Raw genomic sequence first — 21,484 nt, 5'->3', positions numbered from 1 at the left:
ATATATATATATATATATATACACACACACACATACATACATACATACACACATACACTTTTGTGTGTGTGTATCAGTTGAACACAATGTTTTATATTTACAACTTGTACCTTATAGTCATTTTCTCCAGCCCACATTTCTCCAATTTGTTTATGAGTAGGCCAGATGGGACCTTATCAAAAGCCTTGCTGAAATCCAGATACACTATATCCAAAGCATTCCCTTCATCCACCCAAGAAGTAACTTTGTCAGAGACGGCGATCAAATTTGTTTGATACCATATCTTCTTAAAATTTCCATGCTGCTAGCGATCGGCCTTACCTCCTTCAGATGCTTGCAAACGGCTTTTCTTAGGATATGCCCTTGTAACTTCACAGGTATTGAGGTGTGGCTAACCAGTCGCAGTTCCCCATAGGGTCGATATGTTGGCCCTTTTCCCAGTCCTCTGGATCCTCACCCATACCCCACCACTTCCTGAATATCATTGCCAAGGGCTCTGACATGCCCTCTGCCAGTTCCTTCAGTACCCTGGGATGAAGTTCACCAGGCCCTGTTGCCTTGAATTCATTCTGACCATCAAAAGCTCTCTCTCTCTTTTGTTATCTCATCCCTCCGTTTGTCCCTTTCTCTATCCAAATAATCCTTATTCGGTGTCTGGCTGCAGCTTAATTTTTTTCATGAATGCAGAGGCAAAGTAGCTGTTGAGTAGCTCCATCTTCTTTGTATCTTTTGTTAAGAGTCCCCCTCGGCTTGTTAACAGTGAACCCTTTGGTCTTTCTTTTCTGGCCAACATATTTTAAAATCTCTGTGACCTCCTTATTTTGGCCCTGCAGGTTCTGGCTATTTGCTGCCCAGCTTCTTTGGTTGCTTGCCCATTTTCGTACTGCCCGCAGGCAGCCGTGCTGGTCTCTTGCCCAACCTGGGGGAAGGACGGCAAAAGGCACCAAAACTCTGCCTTGAGGAAAAGAGCCACGAGAAGCCTCTCCTGGCTCTTTAACATCCTTTTAAAGCATTATCATTTAATAGCAACAAAACAGCTTGAATCATGTAAAATATATCAGGGTTTCTTCATTCACTGAGCCTGCCTCACAAGCTATGGAAAATGAATGTTTTAAATGGTTTTGCAACCAGGGTCAGACCTCTGCGGTGCCATTTGCTTTTACTGAATGCCAGCATGGTATTAAAAATTAAGCTTTAGTAACAGAAGTATTTGGAATAATTAGACCTTTTTGATTAAATATCCCATTTTCAAAGCATCCTGTGTAGATAAAAATCTCCTTACAAGTACAGACATATGAACAAATTATACTGAGGCAAACAGAGGGGAGGTTATGTATCCATGGTAACTATTTTGTGTGAGCACTACTGTATACGTTGGGGCAATTTATACCTGAATGATGCATCTACTAACATACCACTGGATAAAGCAGAAATATGGCATGTTTACAGGGAATCAGCTGATCTGCTGTAAGCCTCCCCGCTTTGTAACTGCATTACGTGTCTGCCGTTCCACATCCCAAAACTGTTATAATAAATGTCAGATAACCAGCGAGCCCTAAATGATGCTGTATACCACCCTGCCTCTTTTTTTTTTTTTAATTCCACTGCAATCCTCCCTCCCTGTCAAACCCTCCCCCCAGACAGGTGAGTGCATTTTCAATTCCTTCACCAGATGACAGAAAATCAATTTATTCCTTTGTATTTTTACTGCCTCTATTTATTTCCCGATTCCAGGGCAGAATTCTAAGTTAATGTCCTGTTTCCCCCATCATTTCCAGCATGCATAGCCTGTCACCTGAACGAGCAACATCACCCAAATTTATCACTGCTCTGCCCAAGCCTAATGTTATAGATGCTTATTGCATTAAATTACCGACACTTTTACAGGGAGGTATCTTAGAGCATTTCAAGTCTTCTGCTCCTTTTTATTTTGGCGATTTGTGCCTCACATTTATGGTCCAATTCTGTGTCTGGGGAGAAATATTTTCACTCAGCTAGAGACCAATGGTTATAATGAATCTCTACTCAGATTTAAATGACCAACTGCAGGACTGACGTCTTACAATCCTGAGCCCATATTTTGGCCTCAGCGTTATTGGTGGGGTGGGGGGGGGGGGCTGCGGTCAATATGAATGGACTTCCGTTCACAGATTGTACTTGGTTTTATATTTAAAAATAGCAGAAATCTCATCTCAAAATCAGGCTCAAACTTCTATTAAACTGATAACACTGCAGTGAAAGCCTCGCTGATAGGGGAAAGAGAAAAACCACTCTGTAGTCTATCCTTCAGCAAGACCTCACTGGTTCTTCACAATGAATTTCACACTCTATTTTTTTTTGTAATAACATCTCCGTATTTTTTCTGGAAGACATGTATTCTCGTGAGCAAACCAGACTGTCTGAGGGAGTAGTCAAGCAGTTCATTCTTAGGAATTGGTGCATTTCAGAGAAATGTTCACGAACATTTTCCAGGAGTGATGAAACCATCACACATTCAGGCTGGGCATCATTTTCATGTATTATTTGCATTCAAGAAGTGCCTTTAGTACCCATGTGCTTATGTTGTATAGACATACAAGAAGCGATAGTCCCAAAGGGCTTATGTTCTTAGTAGCGAGCCAAACCAAAGGGAGTAATATGATCTCCATGTAGAGATGGGAAACAAATGCACAGAGTTATTAAGTGAGCTGTAGCGTCCATGACCATGTAGCATGTCTTTGCCAGAGCCTGGGTTTCCTGAGTCTTACTTCAGTGACAGAACCATAGGCCCTCCGCTCTTCTTATCATTGTTTCATGGAAGGCACAAGACAAGTAATAATTTACTTATCACAGAGGTAGAATCAAGCAATCCAAAGCTGTGTAGTTCTGTAGTTTGACCTTGGAAAACTCACTTCAAGGGCCACAATCGACTTCAAAATGACACTTCTGCCTGAAGTTCATTTATCTATTATTGTCACAAAAAACAACAGTGCTAAAATCACTGTAACCAAAAGAGAAGAGAAAAATAATTTATAAGCTTCCTTGTTGCATACATTTGACAACACTCTGGGAGTTGTCAGGTTTGACTATTTCTCCTGCCAGGGACTTTTGTGGGAACCACACTGTGATCAGTATCAGTGATATTTAATATTGCTAATACCTGAAAATACTTTTATTAGCATATTTAGCCAACCTCAATAACTATAATATTCCAAGCCTTATGCATACTAACAGGTGTATTATCCAAACAACCCAGTTGATAGCATACATACATATACATATACATATACATATACATATACAGAAAATGACTAAGTGCAAAAGGTCACACAGGAATTCTGTAACACAGTGAAGAACTAAATGCAGATTATATGAGTCTCAGGCTACTTCCTGAACCTCACATCTACTTTCCCAAACTACCTGACTTCCATGTGTCTGTCAAAGTTGGGCCTGAAGATGCCTGTGTTGAACCACATGGATGTTTTGACACTTAGTTCAGCTGAAGCAAGTTCAGGTCCCTTGGCTGCAAATTCATAACTGCCTCTCTTGAGATTTCTAGCATTCCCTTTGCCAGTTCAAAACCTTGGAGATAGTACATCTCATGCTCTTTGGCCCATCCCTTGCTAAACAAACCTGGAAGCGGAGTCCTGGGTAACTGAAAACCAAAGAAGAGAGAAAAGTTTTCTGCTATTTTGTTTTGGGAGCAGGTATTAACTTCTTTATTGAAGGGAATCAACACATCAATCCACACATTTTTAGGCAGATGTTAGGTGCTTTTACCTTGAGGTGCTAAAGAAAGGCTGTACAAGCATTGTACAGAAAAGTTATCCATTCCCCTTCATCATCCTTCTGTCAACAAAAGCAATAACCATATGAGCAACGAAAGCCTTCTGCTGATGAAGTACATGTTATTTAGTGAATACTGCAGTGATGGACCTTTTGTGTTGAATCTACAAAATAATCTACCCGTTGATGTTCAGCTGGTTCCAATATATCCTCTTGTCACTGGTATTCTTTATGCATCTGACACAGTTATGCCAGATCTTATCATTCTTCAAACAGATTGTAAGAAAACTATAAAGACAGGTGTTCATTGAAAATACTAAGACCTGATTTCCAACTCTTTTTCAACATTATCATTTAAGTATATTTTTGGCAGCAAGGGAACGAACAGTAACATTTAAAAATGGAGTTGGGACACCAAGGCTCCAGAAATGATCACTATTTTACCAAATTTTACGTGGTGGGAAGGAGATATTTACCAGCTACAGGTGGAGGAATGGGGGCAAGGAGATATTCAGTGCAGCTTCACTTTTCTTTGTAAATGACAAAGCCCTGCCATCCATTACAAACTTCACTGGTGGGTTCATGCAAACCTTCCACATGCTCAGCAAATTTTAGAGAATCACGGTGATAAATCCTTAAGATCATAGATCACAGTTTCAGCTCATCCTAAAAAGATGGATCTTTGCAATGGGTATTCAGAGTGGCTGCGTCCACATGAGATCCTGACTGTGCAGTAGCCCATGACTACTGTGCAGTAGAGTTGCATAGCTGACAGTGTGAGATGATGCAACTGCACCGTAGTCTCGGGCTACTGTGCAGTCAGCATCACAAGAAAGCCATTTGGCAACACTAGTGTGCAGTAACTCCAGTTACTGTGCAGTCATTTAGTACTTGTTTCTACAAGTACTAAATGACTGTGCGGTAATGACTGTGCAGTCAGTGTCTCGTGTGGATGAGGCTGGTAGGTGGCCAAATCACGCCTCGGTGAGTTAAGGATATGGCATATAGAGAGCATGGCTATCTCTGAGATTAGAGCATATAGGGTGCATCTACACGTGCCCCTATGGTGCTGTTGTTCCTGCATTTCATACTTCCTTTTGGAAGGACTGTGGTACGTCATTTAGTACTACCTTTTGGTAGTACTTCCTTTGATAGGAAGTACGAAATGACGGCACAGTAACAGCTCGCACTGCGCCATCCTGGCAGCGCATGGTTATATTTAACCACTACGTTGCCGTAGCAGCATGCTATAATGAGGGAGTACATTGCTATGGCAATGGAGCTGCAGCATCACGGTTTGTGCCTACTGATGCTACGTTACCGTAACACATCGTTACAGCATCTTGTGTAGACATGCCCAGAGACGCGCAGTTTTAATCCAGTTTAGGCTATGTTCTGCTGAGAGACCAGCAGAAGTGGTATTTAGATCAGTATCTGGGAAACACAGTTAAAATGAGCCAAGCCCCAAAATCTAGACCCCACACAAGTTTGATACAGTGGTGGAGTCATTCTTGCAAACCCTGTTACGCTGCACCTCAGTCCCTGGCAAGCCCTGCCAAAACTGCAGAAAAGAAGATGCTCTCTTTAACTCTCCAACATTAGGCATCCACCAGGGGAAAACGTGGGGGGGCTATGAATGGTCCGTCTTCAGCTTTGTCCAGCTTTTCAGTTTTCAGGACTTCCAAGAGCACTGTCAGGATCCTTCACTCTCGTTCATGGCTGAGGGGGTGGAAGAACCGGGAAGGGTTTGTGGGACCTGTAGTGCAGCCGGTGGCAGCAGAAGTCACAGAGGGCAAGAGCACTCATATATCACAAAAGATTTGGATTCACTTCCCAGCTCGGCCACCATATTTCTGAAACGTGATCTTCAGTTAAAACCTCTGTATTTCTGCCTCAGCTCTACAGGGATGAGAGACAAAACATACTGAGAAAGTTTGTGAAATGCTCCTATTATAGCACTGTAGGAAGATCTTTCTCCTAGATGTCCTCACAGGGGGATGCACCTGGTTTGCTAGGTACCTTGAAGGTGGAAGGTGCCGGTGTGGATGCACACCTGTTCTACTGACGTTGTGAACAACCTGCCGGGCTGAGGCACGACTATTCTTCCCCTTTCAAAAGCCTTTAATAGAAAATGAGAAAGACAGAGAAGCAGGGCAGGTTCTGGGGGCAAGGCAGTTCTCCAGATACGGAAGCTGGAACTTTCTCCCACAATGTGAGCAACCCACAGAGGGTCAAATGACAGACTGATCTGCATAGAAATCCAGCTGATCTCAAGGGCTACTCCATAAATGCATCCAAAGTAGTATGCCCATCTCCTGATTTAAGCTCGAAGGCTATGTGTTACCTGTAGTGCATTGATCTCCAAGCAGTTACAATCTCTTACAACTTGAGGAGGTGGGATCAATGTTAGAAATGTCTGCAGTTAGGGTCACTAGGAAAGAAAATGGAGACACTGTTGTACACTATGTTTGTGTAAATCTCCAAACTGCAAAACACTGACCTTATGAAAGTTATGTGAATTCAGCCAAATGTCTTGCCAATACCTCTTATTACAGACATTAAGAGCCAAATTCTTCTCTCAAATCCATGAGAGCAACCAAAGAGATGCTTTTAACCAAGGAGTCAGAGTGGCTGAAAAATATTTTAAGAAATTCTTCAACATAAAACTAAATTAAAACTTAGTTATTTATTACTGTGATACCTAGAGGCCTCTATCACATCATAGCATCATGGCTGTAGGGGCTAATGTACGGTAATAGGTTATCATTCCTTCTAGCTTAAGAAAAGATATAGTCAGTCAGCAAAGCAAACACTGCAGAGGAAAGTGGAAGCGGGGACAATAAAACAGTTGTGCAACATTTTTAATATTGTAGTTGTGTGCATATATGAGGATATATGAGGATATATGTTTATGAGGATAATGTATTTCTGTTGTTTTGCATATTAATATTGGCAGACCAAAAACAGCTGCTTGGTGGCTGCTTAGACATATTATAAAGTGAGCCTTAATAAAGACAAGGTGCATCTACACAAGATGCTACATGCTGTAGCAATGAGCTATGGCAACATAGTTCATCGCTATAGCGATGTAGTGTCAGCGGGCACAAACCCGCTGATGCTACTGTGCAGTATCAACTAAATAAAAATACTGAATGACTGCTCAGTAACAACTGTGTAGTCAGGTGTGCATGTAGATGAGGCCACAGGGCAGCAGACTTAGAGGGTTTTTTTTGGCATAATAAGTTGATTTCAGGGGAGGGACTTGTATAACAAATTTCCTATATGTAACATTATTTTTCTATGAAGAATGTCCAGTAAAGTCCCATGCTACGCTCAGGATTTTCTAGCGCTATTATACTTACTAAGCTACAAGCTCAAAATCCATTTTAATGGGGTACATACAGCATTTGGCTGCACTGACAGCAACATGGAAGAGTGGTTTAGACTTTTTTTTAAATCAAAGGTCGTGTGATATCTCATAGTTTTCAAATCTTTGTATGGATGCTTAACTGTCAACACTGATATGCACAATACAATCCCACTTCAAGTACAGCAGAAAACTATTTCATGGAACTGTGAGACCTGGGCTTGCAATCCAAAAATCTCTCTCTCTCTCTCACATCAGAGAGAAGGATTTTTCCTGGCACACCAAGGTGTTTTTTACATATTATTTTAATATCCTGTCCTGGCCTATGTAAGTTTTTTTGAACTTCAGACATTTCATCATTACTGAATGCAATGCATTTTACATTTTTATTCTCTGAGCAAGCTGTTCTCCAAGCTGTCTGAATTCTAATCAGATCTATGATCCGAGGTGTCCAGTTGAATAAATAACTATATCAATTTTGGAAGCTGTTGGGAGGTCTTTTGGGGGGTGGGGTTCTTTATTTTAAAGAAATATTTTCCTTTGCAGCAGAACTGAAAAGATGAAGTGAGGCTATTTTAGGCCTGCAAATAGAACTGTGGTTGCTTGGAAGTCCTTGTCCTGGTTTCAACCAGGGTTATCTTAATTTCTAACTGCCTTGTTACATTAACGTAGATATCAATACACGTACCACTTAGTGTGGAACTCTGATTGTGCTTTTAAGTTCTAGATGGTGAACTAGCTTGTATTCTGTAACCTAATATCACTGACGGTTATGTAGGGCACAACTGTAAATTAGATTTTTTCATGTGAAATGTTGCCCTGTTTCATTTAAAATATTTTATTATATTATAATATGTCTGACTAAGAAGAGGATCTTGTCTGGGAGTTAGCATCAAGAGCTGAAAGTTGGGATTCTGGGCTCTTCTGCTGACACTCTGCTTGACCTTGAACACATCATTTGCTTATTAAAAAGAGAGCAGAAAATACATGATGATTTTCCATGAAAAAAGTGGTTAGAAATGGAAATTAGTAACATCTGTTAGGTCAGCTACTACAATCCATTCATTTGCTTGTTCTTGCTAGTTCCCTAGAATCTTTCTCATGTTTTAATGGCTGCAAGAATTGCAATTGCAAATGACTAGAAGAGAAATGGCACCCCTAAAATCATGGACTGGCTTCAAAACATTTGGGAAGTCATAATAATGGAAAAGCTTCTCTTTCAAGACAGCACTCTCCAAGGGAGAAGGCAAAAAGATGCTTACTTCAAAATCTGATGGGAATGTCTGGAATTTGCTAAAAAACAATCTTCTTCTGCCCCCAAACCAGAAACTTTCAGAAACTTTTTTGAATGTTGAAGCACAGGTTTTTATGAGCTAATCCTTGAGAATGAATTTGGGGCTTGGGGGTAGAGATGAGTGGAGGACAGTGAGATTTGTATTATGCAGAGCTCTGTGGAGGAAGGGGTGGAGGTGAATTATTTTGCAGAGATGAAGAAACACAAATGCTTACATAGATGGAGGTGCTGGGGAGCTGGGAGGGAGGGGAAGGGAACACAAGTCTTCTGTGGACATTGATTTGGGTTGTGGTAGTACTACTGGTGGGACATTGTTGTGTATATTTTGGGGGACTGGATGTGTTTTTGAATGTTGGAACTGTTATTTTAGTGGCTGAATTTATTATTAAAGTTTAAACAGGAAAAAAAAAATGTTTTGTATAACTTAATCTAGTCTGGGTTTTTTTGTTCCTAATGAGGCTTGTACTAGTGCCCAAGGGAGACTACTCAAGTCTATGAGTGTAGTTCAGGTTATCCTGACAATATCTGTCATTATAACATACTACATTCATTTTTTAAAATTATTAGATTAATTTTACCTTCCATTGTAAAAAGAGCCATTTTTCTGGTGTAAAAGAACAGTTTTCCAAAGGGCACACTGAATTTCATAATTCAGGCCACTTATTTTAATACTACTGTTTGACTGCGGAGATGCAGATGAACTGCCACCATGCCCCTGCATTTATTAGGCCAACATAATATGAAACAGTTCAAAATTTGCCTTGTGACCTGGCACTAAAAGATAGGTATGTGCTATAGTTGACAAATCTGCAAAACATTCTGCTATAATTCCCATTTTACAGACGGGGAAAGGCAAGCACATGGACACTAAGGCCATGTCTACACCACCACCTTGCTGAGTCCAGAAGCACTACTGAGAAGCGGGCCCAGCCCACTTGTTCCCACTCACTAATTTCCAAACTCTGTAATCAGGTATTACAGATGTTTTACAGGGTTCCTGACTATGCTTCCTGGTACGGTTTTGAGCCTCCCTGGCATAGATTTAGGAGACTTCCAAGCCATTCTAAAATGATAAAAGACTCACCACTTCCTTCCGTGTGTCTGTCTGTTCGTAACGCTCTGGGCCAATTGCGCGTGCGCCGCCTGGAGCCTTACAGACAGCAGACACACAGGCAAAAGCAGAGCTAGTGGTGGAGGCGGTCGGGGCCAGGGTGTGCTCCCTGCTGCAGGGCAGGGGGGACTGGCCCTGGGCTGTGCGGTCGGGTGCGCAGCTGTATGGAGTGCCTGGCACGTGGCACGCGGGGAGGTGTGGCTTGCAGCTATACGGGGGCAGGGAGCACGGCACATGGGGGGGGCAGGGAGCACAGCTGCAGGGTGCCACATGGGAAGCAGGCAGGGGGACACAGGCAGTGCCCACATGGCACCCTGTGGTTGTGTGCCATGCCCCCCTCATGCATGGGGAGCGCCCGCCGGCTGCGGCTGCAGGGCATCATAGATTCATAGACGTTAGGGTTGGAAGGGACCTCAATAGATCATCGAGTCTGACCTCCTGCATGGACAGGAAAGAGTGCTGGGTTCAGGTGACCCCAGCCAGATGCCTATCTAACCTCCTCTTGAAGACCCCCAGGTAGGGGAAAGCACCACCTTCCTTGGGAGCCCAGTCCAGATTTTGGCCACTAACTATGAAGAAGCTCTTCCTAATGTTCAGTCTAAATCTGCTCTCTGCTAGCTTATGGCCATTATTTCTTGTGACCCCCCAGGGGCGCCTTGGTGAGTAGAGCCTCACCAATTCCCTTCTGTACCCCCATGATGAATTTATAGGAGGCCACAAGGTCACCGCTCAACTTTCTCTTGTGGAGGCTGAAGAGGTCCAGGTGCCCTAGTCTCTCCTCGTAGGGCTTGGCCTGCAAGTCCTTAACCATATGAGTGGTCCTTCTTTGGACCCTCTCCAGGTTACCCACATCCGTCTTGAAGTGTGGCCCCCAAAACTGGATGCAGTATTCCAACTGTGGTCTGACCAGTGCCCGATAGAGGGGAAGTATCACTTCCTTGGGTCTGTTTGTCATGCACCTGCTGATGTACGATAAAGTGCCATTAGCTTTGCTGATGACTTTGTCACACCGATGACTCATGTTCATCTTGGAGTCCACTAGGACTCCAAGATCCCTTTCTGCTTCCATGCTGCTGAGCAGGTCATTTCCTAGGCAGTAGGTGTGCTGGACATTTTTCCTCCCTAGGTGCAGCACTTTGCATTTCTCCTTGTTAAATCACATTCTATTGTTTTCTGCCCATTTGTCCAACCTGTCCAGGTCTGCTGTAGTTGTTCCCTGCCCTCTGGTGTGTCCACTTCTCCCCCCAGTTTTGTATCATCCGCAAACTTGGACAGAGTACACTTCACTCCCTCGTCCAAGTCACTGATGAAGACATTGAAGAGTATTGGTCCAAGGACCGAGCCCTGCAGGACCCACTGCCCTGTCCTTCCAGATCAATACTGACCCATCCACTACCACTCTCTGGGTATGACCCTCTGGCCAATTTGCCACCCACCAGACTGCGTAATCATCCAAGTCACAGCCTCTTAACTTGTTCACCAGTATGGGGTGGGATACTGTATCGAAGGCCTTTCTGAAGTCTAAGTAAATGATATCAACCCCTACTCCTGTGTCCAGATGTTTTGTAACCTGGTCATAAAAAGAGATTGGATTAGTCAGGCATGATTTACCTGCTACAAACCCATGCTGGTTTCCCCTCAGCATAATTTTTCCTGCTGGGCTGTCACATATATGAGCTTTAATAATCTTTTCAAAGACTTTGCCAAAGATGGAGGTGAGACTGACTGGCCTGTAGTTGCTTGGATTCTCCTATAGAGGCATGTAGAGCATGCAGTGGCAGTAGGGTGGATGAGGGGCAATGGCATGCAGGTGTGTGGCTGCAGTGTCACGCAGGGAGCCGGCATGGGGGTCGTGGGCAGCAACCACCAATTGTAGCTTCTGGTCGCGAGATGGGGTGTGCCCCCTGCACCCTCTCCCTGCATGGCACCCTGTAGCCACACACCATGCCCCCTCATGTGGGTAGTGCCCACTGGCTGCAGCCGTGGGGCACGCATGGCGCACAGCGGGAGGCGGGGCGTGTGGGGGTGGCATGGCACGCAGCTGCAGGGTGCCACACGGGGGGCGGATGCAGGGGACACGGGCAGTGCCTGCTAGCTATAGCATGCAGCACAGGGTGGGGTGCACCCCCCACACCTACTCACCACATGGCACCCTGCAGCCACATGCTATGCCCCCACCTACAGCATGCCCCCACCCGTACCTGCACCTCACCCCCCGCGCACGACCTCCACCACACCCCAAGGCCATGTCCCATGCCACACAGCTGCATCACACCCCCACACCGCCATGCCCCCACGCTCCATGCACCATACCCCGGTAATGCTCCCTGTGCCAGACAGCCATGGAGTGCTCCCTGTGCTCTGCCCACTCCCCATAACATGCCCTGCGGCTGCATGCTATCCCGCCCCTGCGCAGCCACATGCCATGCCCCCCCCCCCACATGCCCTGCATGACTACAAGTAATTGGCTCGGTCTCTGGATCATTCTTCCCAGCATTGTACCTAGGATCCTGGCAGCCTCGGGGGAACTTCTAGTATTGGGCCCCCCTTTGCCAGAGATAATGATAATAATAATTTTTAAATTACCGTTTTCAAGCCCCCTTTCTGTCTGGGCCCCAGGTGGCCGCCCAGGTGGCCCATGCCTGCATCCGGCCCTGATTGTTCCTCTCTCCTCTGAAAGCCAACAGAGCCATTTCCCTGTATTTCACATTTGGTGAAAAGGTTTTGTTTTCTTCCACAGCAAAAGCTCAGTAAATAACCATGAAATAAACATTACTTCACATAATCACTAATATTCTCTATCAGTGTCAGGAAGACATGGCTTTTGCCTGACTTACTCTTCCTGCACTGATCCTCACTGATCCAGCTGTGGTGCTAACAACACTGATGTGGAAAAGGATACTGGCATCATCAACAGACATCGTATCAATGATTTACTGGAGGATTTCCTCCTTGGGGCATGAAGGGCAAACGTATAGGGTGCATCCAGATGTGAGTGGACATTTGGTTCCCTGGGAATGACTAGCGGTGGAGCACTTTGCACCACAGCTACTTGTCCGCAGGAAATGCCTGTGCCATGCGTGCTTTGGTGTGCAGCAAGTTGCCCCAGGTGGGGTAGGGGAGGCTGGGGCCAGCAACTGTGCTCACCCCAGCAGCCTTACCTGGGGTCCTGGGGGCCTCCATGGGCTGCAGCCATGGTGATTCTGCTGTACAGAGCCTGGCCGGCAGTGCAGTACTGCTCCAGGTGGCCTGGCTCCACTTTTCAGCAGCGCACGCTGCCCAAGCATCCGTTACTCCATTTTTTTTTCCCCCATGGTTTTTTTTCCGACTCCTGGATAACCCAGAGGTCAAAAAAACCAATGGAAAAAAACCCCAGTGCACTGCATGCTCAGGCAGCGTGCCCTTGCAGCGTGGAGAACACCAGACGGTGAGGTATGTGGTGCTGCAAACATGTCTGCGGCGCCACATACTACATGACCGCGCTCATCTGGACGCACCCACAAAGTTCACTGCTGCCAAAGGAAATGACAGCCACGTGCAATCATAGGGCATTGTGGACAACAAAGCACTAAAAAATATAACCCATTTTTCGTGGAGTTTACAGGGAATATGGGCTTACCAAAATCAGTAGTAAAAGCAAGAGACAGTAAAGGAAGCAAGACTGAAAAAGGCTCTTCAGGAGAGTGTCCCCTAAAACATGCAGCTTGGTTCTGCTGCAAAAGCTGGCGCTAGCCCTGTAGGTCTTGAGTTTTAAAAGTAAAAGGTGGCTTTTCCCCCAATGACTAGAAACTTTAAGAACCTACTCTCAGGCCAAAGCATGCTGTCCAACAAACCAGGCCAGGCACTCAGTAAAGGTATGAAGTGTCCCACAAGGGACTCCACATGGCATCACTTTTAGGGCATGGGTGGAAAGAACTTGGACTGAATAGTCCATACTGCTCTTCTTATCTTCTTCGTGATAGAAGAACCAGGTAAAGGTTGCCTGCTAGGTCCTGAATTAACTCCTTCATGTTTCATGGCAAATGGGACTGCTCCTGCTATTAGGGAAGGGGTAACTTGTCCTTATATAGAAGGTGCAAACCAATCCAGAATAACTACATGCAGCCTACTGCAGCTTCCTATTGATTCAGATGTCACTGCAACAGAAAATGTGAGAGAACAGCAGCATGAAAAATGAATGAGGCAGGATCTATGCAATAATGCTGGAAACAAGTGCATCTACAGGAGTTATAGTCTCACTGCAGATCAAAAGCCCTGCTGGATTAGAAGCAATAACAGATGATTCAGTTACTCCTGTGAAAGAGGTCTTCCTCTTGCTATCTGTTCAGCACTTTTGCCTGGAACTAACCTGGACTGACAGGCATGAATTCAGGCAAGCACAAAACAGCTAATTAGAGGAGTCAGTCTGGTTTAGTTCCAGGTGCCATCATTTAACCAGCATTCTGTAACTGAAAAAGCCATATAAAACCCAGCTAGCCTGTGATCTATGCTACTGTGTTGAAATCATTCAATACAAGAAAAATTAAACAGGCAGATCCTGGCTTTTTGCAGAATCATCTGTCATTCACATCTTCAGCACAGGAATGAATTCCGGTTTTGCTCCTAATTGAATTGCACTTTTTATGCAGCAATATCAATTACGGGGAGCTATTTACCAGCATTGCTGCTTATTGCTCAAGGGATGCAAGAACACTTTGACATGTGACTTGTTACTTCTTTTACCTGGCATAAATATTTTACTGAACTTGAGAATTCTTAGAGGATTTATTATTCCTTATCACACAATACCATGTCCATCATTGTTATTTATCTTTTCAGTGCCAGCTGCACTCTTGAAGCTGCACAACACACAAATATTAAAGACAAGGTCTGCCCCAAAGCACGTACAATCGAGAAGACCCATTGTCTTCTGCAGAAACAGAGATGAATTTGAACTATCTGGCATATCTGTACTATACTCCAGAGCTTCAGCAACATTTGGAAGATAAGTACAGACATAATCCCCTTTCCACATGTTTTGGACAGTTTGAAGAGGTGGTTGAAACGGTAAAAAATAGACTAGGCTGGAAGCCCCAGAATAAAATGTCCCTCTTCACTGCAGAATGAGTATTCTGATCAGAGAAAGGGAGAATTATTGGATTATAATGCCTGGCTACTGAGTTGTACAGAATTGTTTCCTCCTGTATCTGATCTGTAACTGTGAAAAATGCTTTTACCTTGTCAGTGCCAGCACATGTGAAAAGTACTTTTACCTTGTCAGTGCAGGCAAGCACTCTAAGCTCAGTAACCTTATTGTTGGTCCCTTAGTCCAGGTGGCGGTATCTGTATGTACAATTGATGGAAATAGTAAAAATCTGGGAAAGTAAAAGCTGCTTGCCAGCTGCATTTTCCTAGGTACAGCTTCCCCACCATGTATTCACACGGTGTGCCCTTTAACAGCAACAGCTGCTTACAAGTAAAATAGCACCAAGGCCCCAAGATGTTGCTATTAATAGGTGCAGGCTATTGCTTTTAAGTTAAAATGTTAAACTGGATGCATAAAAAGTTAGTTACTGAAATCCCTACAGGCACCTAGACAAAAGTGGCCTGATTTCCACAGTTTCATTCTCAAAGAACTTCTATTCAAGTGTCTAACTATGGATCTGAACTCACTCCCGGGAGGCGGCTGCACAAGCTCAGGGTTTGACTGTGCTGGAAGGGGGACCTACATTGTTGCTGTTCATGCTGCAGCTCTCCTGTGGAAAAACCGAGGGTGCCACTCTTGCATGGTTCTCAGGCACCAAGTTCACCCAGAGTTTTATTACCCCTGTAGAGCCTTTTTGATGGCTATGCACTGCTTGAGATCATGGGGTCCAGCCCCCTGCTCCAGGCAGGAAAGATCAAGTGAGGTGTGTGTCCAGTCTCCTTTTGAAGATCTCCCAGGACTCACTGGGAGTTTATTCCAGAGTGTTGTCACATGAACTGTGAAGAAGTTTTTCCTTATATCCAGAGTGAAACCTTCTTCTAGGAGTTTATGACCATTACTCCTGGTTTTCCCCTGGCGTGCTTTGCTGAATACTTGTTCACCTAGCCCCTGATGCTCTCCCCTGATATATTTGTAAGCTGCCACCAAATCCCTGCAAAGTCTTCTCTTTTCTAGGCTCAGCAGTCCCATATCTATCAGCCTTTCCTTATATGGCTTGCTCTTTAGGGCTCTAATCATACGAGTGGCTCTTCTCGGGGCTCTCTCAAGCTTCTCCACATCCTTCTTGATGTGTGGCACCCAAAACTGGATGCAGTCCTCCAGTTGTGGCCTCACCAATGCCAAGTAGACCTGGACAATAATTTCCTTCGTTTTGCTTGAGGCACATTGGTTGATGCATGCCAGCAAATTGTTTGCTCTGCTAACTGTAGCATCACTCTCATATTCATTTTATGGTCAAGCTTGGGCTTGCTAAGTTACTTGTAGTTAAATGACATTTTATGAGCTGCAGTTTTCTTCTCAGGCTCTTGAACTTAATGGGAAGGCTTTGTAGAGACCACAAGAGCGATTGGTCCAGGTCCTGGTATCGCTGAGTGGCAGCCAACTGCATTGGTTTTAAATTTTAGAAAACCGGGGGCAAAGCACTCATTTCAAGCGTCAGAAGTGACATGTGTTTGCGTTTGTAGCTCAAGCCCATTGTCTCAGCACCACTATTTGCTCCATGTATATAGCTCTATTGGCACAGACAAGTGGGGAGTCCCAAGGACTTTCTAATCTCAAATGAACTGGTGACATAACAGGAAAAGACAAAAGAAAGCAAGGAAAAAGGGAACAGTGCTCTTGGGAGAAGATTTTTATAAAGGATGCACACTGGTTTGCTTCTGCTTCAGATTTCACTTTTCTTCCCCTTCCAGTCTCATTAGGCATGCCCAAGAAAGTGCTGCCAGTGTTGAAGCAGAAGTTAGTGGCCAAAAGCTGCCCCTTGGAGGGAAGTGGGGGAGGGTGTTTAAAAAAATAGCTATGAAAAGAAGAAGCCTTCGAGGTCAAATTCTGTCCTGGCTCCAAAGCAGCACAAACCAGTTGGAAAGCTGTCCTAGTCAGGGAGACGCGCTGTCCTTTAAGGCAGGAAATAAGCAAGTAGTACAAAGAAAACATTACCCATTACCCCTTCTCTCCCAACACATGAAAAACAGGAGTGGGCAAAAGATGTGCTGTGAATAGGAGAGGAGAGTGGTCTCAGAGACTCTGGCCAGCACAGCACAGTAAAGCCAACTCTCATGAAAAAATCACAAGACTCCTGATTTCCAAGTCAAATTAGGTCTGACTCATGATCTCCTGATAGAGAGATCAAATCCTGGGATTTTTTCTTCTGGCATGTGTAGACAGTGCCAAGCTGGTAAGCCTTTGGAGAGGAAATGTGTCAACCATTTTGCAAAACAGAACAGGTTTTGGGTTCTAATAAGTTGCTTCTACGAAGGGAGACTCAATGATGTGACCAGAGAACTTCATCAGCGCAGACACCGATTGCACTAGGATGCAAATCACCGCTATGTACTGCAGCACTTTAGGAAGTGCCACTGAATAATGAGCGTGAATAAAGTGAATGCAATGAAAATAGAAGACAGTGCATTTAGAAGTGGTAAAGGGATATGCTGTTTCATGTAACAGATATGGTATTTTCACACATATAACCCTTTATCTTTCTCCATGAAGCCAGCTGGAGAAAACTGGGGTGCACACTGCATGCAAAGAAAAGGGCTCCCCACAGGTCTCATATTTTGGCAGTGGGGGTGAGGGCGGGAGGAGGGAAGGGACAAAATGGTAGCAGTGTTGGAGCACTGTGATTGCACCCTACTGCCAGATATCCACACCTGTGGGGACCCCTCCACCCCCGCAACCACACCAGATCAGATTGGCATACAGGCTGGTCAGCAGTTTGAGTACCAGGTCTGACTGAGCAAACTGGCTCCAACTCCATGCACTGGCTCTACAGCCACATGCTGGGTTGGACCCAGGACACTGAGTCTGAGACTGCTGCTGGGTCAGACCTGCTGCGTAGCCCCATCACCGCTGTGCCAGATTGGGTCTCCCCATGCAACCCCCAGGCTTGGAGACCTCAGACCCAACATACCAGCCTCCACTCCAAGGTAAGATTTTTTTTTCTTTCTTGTGTCCTTCCAAAAACAGAGTGCATGAGATATTTGGAGTGTGTTATACATGAGAAAATATGGTAGATACTTAAAAGAATAGCCTCACTTACACTAGCTAGAACAAGGTCTACCAAACCCAATGCTTCAAGGTATTAAAACCCTGAATCTGCTCTTAATGAGATCAATGAAAAAAAGCTCCAGTGATTTCAGTGGTACAGGGACGTCAGCCAACACAGGAAGACATTTCTCCTTGTGTTATATAATTGAACAGTTACAGCATGTGTTTAAGAAATACATTGTGCTTGGCTGTGACATAGCTATGTTCCCTGCTCTAAAGATGAATCTGGAGGAATTGCTAGCATTCAAAGAGCATAAGGCAGGTAATGACAGTATTCCTTCAGAACTGGACAATCTGCTAAGGGACAACTGCAGACACTTCCTTTGCCTGAAGAAGGGTGTTTGTACCCAAAACTCTGCAAGAAGATTTTTTCCAACTATTTTAGTTGGTCTAATAAAGGAGATCAGATTTTCCCAAAGAACCTTGTCCGCCTATGTCCTTAGACCAACATGGCTACAGCCAAGACCGAAGGACGAAGAGAGGCACTTGTGAACTACAGAACATCATTAGCACAATTCAGAGTCAACTTTCAGATTAGAAAATTGGAACTTCTGTTTTGCTTCCTTTGCTGAACTAAAATAAAGATCAAATGAATGCATGTGAGGAGGGGCAAGGGAGGGGAGGAATCTCTTATTGTTCTTCAAATTTCCTTAAAGGCAGTCTCTGATTACTGAAAATATCTTTAAACATATGCCACCATACACTGTATATTATCAACTGTTCAAAAGTGTCCTTCGGACTCTGTAAGCTCTGCTGTTTCCAACAGAAATGACTAGTAAAAATGCTTAAAATAGGTTCACGTTTGCTATAAGATGGGTGAATTCCAAGATAGCAGATGACAGAATTGGTATTTCATGACTCTCATGGTGTGGAAGCCTTCATTCATGAGCAATGAAGAATCCATGATGGTTTTTGAACCAGAGTATGCCACTTGGGCTCCTTTTTTTTCTAACCCCTCAGACCCGTCTCACTATTCTACCTATGTCCATTTCACAAATCATCATGGGCCAAGTCTACTGCAAATCCAGTACAGCTCTGGACCCACTCTCCACATGGACTGGCCAATACACATTAGTCTTCAACTGCAACATCCCTTGCTCCTCTGGGGATGGCCTCCCCCTGCCAACTGTGCCTAAACTTTTAACAGAGCTGCAAGTCTGGAGAAGCTTCAGGGAAGCAGAAATGTTATAAACCAGGTATAAAGCAGGTAGAAATAGAGAATTTGCCTCTATGCCCAACAGGAGAATCAGATCTATTATCTCTGATTGCCATTGACATATTGCTAGTTTCCTATATTTAAAAGAAAATCTGTTGGTTTGCCTTCCTTAAGATATAAATACACAACTTATATTTGTTAAAACAAGCTCTTTGCAGGTGCCATTAGAGATCAATTGATATAACTAGCCCTTTGCCCTTTTAGACACATGCAGAACTGAACATCAGAAGGGTCAAGGTAGGGTGGACCTAGACAACAGATAAAGTAAAGTAAAGCCAGTATGAGGTAAATATGAAACAGCCTTGGTGGCTTTTCCTATAAGTTACTTTTTTTTTCTTTTTCTTTTTTTTTTACTTAGCTATTTCGTATGGTGGGCCTAAGTAGGTACCTGCCCAAAATGCCAAAACACCCACACATCAAGGTCTCCACTTGTCTTAGTGAGTTGTGTGCTGACAGACTAGTGCATTGATGAATGCCCTCTTTGAGGCCACAATGTCCAGGTCTGAATTAGTATTTTTCCATGATGGGAATGATGGGAAAAGACATCCACGTGCCCTATGGGCTCCAAGAAACGAGATGAGGAAGAGTACCTCTTGAATTACAACAATTTTACAAACTCATTTGTACACTTAGATTTGCTTACCAGTTGCTGCCCTTTTGGACCCCATCCAGCATACTGCAGTTTGGCGTTGCTAACCTCAGGGGGATACAGACTCTGGGGATCCCTGCAAAAAGAGACACAAAGATTTCAGCCTCCAGAGTTTCATCCTTCAGACCTGAGCTGTTTCAGTTCGGAAGCTCTGCTAAGGGACAACTGCAGATAATCCTTTTGCCTGAAGAAGGGTGTTTGTACCCAAAACCCTACAAGAAGATTTTTTCCAACTATTTTAGCTGGTCTAATAATGGCACTCATTTAAAATGTCTGTCTTTCAGCTGGAACCTGTCCCCACTCGCTCTTGAATGTCAATGGATGACTTATCGGTTAGTTAGTACCAGGCCAAATAACGAGTGTTGGCAGGATCAGGCCCTTAGCAGAGAAATTCTTTTTCTCATTAATACAAGACTTAAATACATTAGTTCCACCATTGATTCACCTAAGCCATAAGCATTAGTCAAGGGAAAGCAAACAAAATAATTATATTTATCAACACTTCCGATATCCAGAGAGGATAAACAATAATTACTGTTCTGAAATATACTGCTATGAGAAAAAGATAATTTCATCTTCTTTGCTTTATGACTTTCCTGCCTGATAATTTTCCTTTGAATATGATGGCAGGAAGCTTTGGCATCTCTGTAACTGCCTCCTAAACAGATATGCAGCCTGGCTTTCAAGGGGAAAAAACTGTTATTAACACCCAATCTCTCATTCTGTTAAAAAAATAAAATTGAAATACTTTTCTTGTTCCTTCATCCATTACTTTCATTTTATAGAAGAACCTCAGCAAACATGGCAAATACAATCTAGAAGCAGGCCGCTTTTGTAAATGTCAGTGCTACATAATGTCACCTTGACGCACCGCAGGCACTGCACTCTTTCCAGCTCCCATTGTTTCGATGGTGTTTACTCTCAACATGCACAATTATTTTTGATATTCTGAAGTCACTTTATTACAAGCCTAATTATTTCTATAAAATACTACTCTACAGATGAGAATACCAAGAAAGCTCTTGAATAGCACCTTTCGTAGCTGACCTCAAAGGCTTTAAAAAGGAAGGAAGTATTCTCACCGCCACATGGGGACAAGAAAAGCATGGAGAAGCCCAAGGATGCCCATTGGGCCAACAGGAATGCTGGGAACAATACCCAGGTCTCTTGGGAAGGGCCTACTAGAAAAGGAGAGCAGGGGCACAATTGTACCAGGCCCCTAAGCACAGCAGACCCCTAATGATGATGAGTATGGAATAGATCCAGAGATGGTTTTCTGTAGAAGGTAGAGGTAATAGGTCTTCAGAGATCCCATATTTCCTGTTGCCAAAATGGGAGGGCAGTTCCCTACTGGGACATACCAAGCCTCAAAATGTCTTTCACAGGCCTTGCTCCTGTGTCATTCTCCAGTGCACTATCCTTCTCGAAACATCCTATGTTCTGTTCCCCACTTTCAGAAGGGAATGAAAATGAAAGCAGTAATCAGACACTAGAAATTAAATGTATTTTGTTTCTAAGGCACCCCGTGAAACTGAGCAAATCCTTAGGGGTTAATGCTTTTCTTAGGCAAGAATCACCTTCCCTTCACAGGGCTTTTGCCAAAAGGCACCAGCCAGGAAGAGCTGTACAGCAAGTTTCTGCCCCCTCTTTCACAGGTGTGCAGTTGTGGGAAGGAGGAGGCTTTCTCTGGTGCCCCCGTTCTAGAAGACATCTAGGTGTGCTCTACCAGAAATGCCAGACACCAAAAGGAGGAATCATGTTGACAAAAGGGGAGGGGGTGTAGCTCTCTATGTGAAGGAAAGCTACATGTCCCTGCAAGCTGATGTTGGCGACCGGCATGGACAGCTAGAGA

At 44.1% G+C, this 21,484-nt stretch overlaps 1 protein-coding gene across 4 annotated transcripts in view; it reads right to left on the bottom strand.

Annotated features, from left to right (window-relative positions):
• The window catches only part of DPP6 (dipeptidyl peptidase like 6), a 731,733-nt gene that overhangs the window by 139,008 nt on the left and 571,241 nt on the right, over positions 1 to 21,484 (bottom strand). For all 4 annotated transcript variants that reach the window (XM_019530500.1, XM_019530482.1, XM_019530507.1 and 1 more), the window contains exon 7: positions 19,627 to 19,708. In XM_019530500.1, coding sequence (XP_019386045.1) covers positions 19,627 to 19,708 — 82 coding nt within the window. The remainder of the gene's footprint in view (positions 1 to 19,626; positions 19,709 to 21,484) is intronic.

This window comes from Crocodylus porosus, unplaced genomic scaffold (assembly GCF_001723895.1).
Source record: "Crocodylus porosus isolate Cpor-Errol unplaced genomic scaffold, CroPor_comp1, whole genome shotgun sequence".
In the NCBI taxonomy this organism is placed as follows: Eukaryota; Metazoa; Chordata; order Crocodylia; family Crocodylidae; genus Crocodylus; species Crocodylus porosus.
This window is presented reverse-complemented; position numbering and strand designations above follow the sequence as displayed.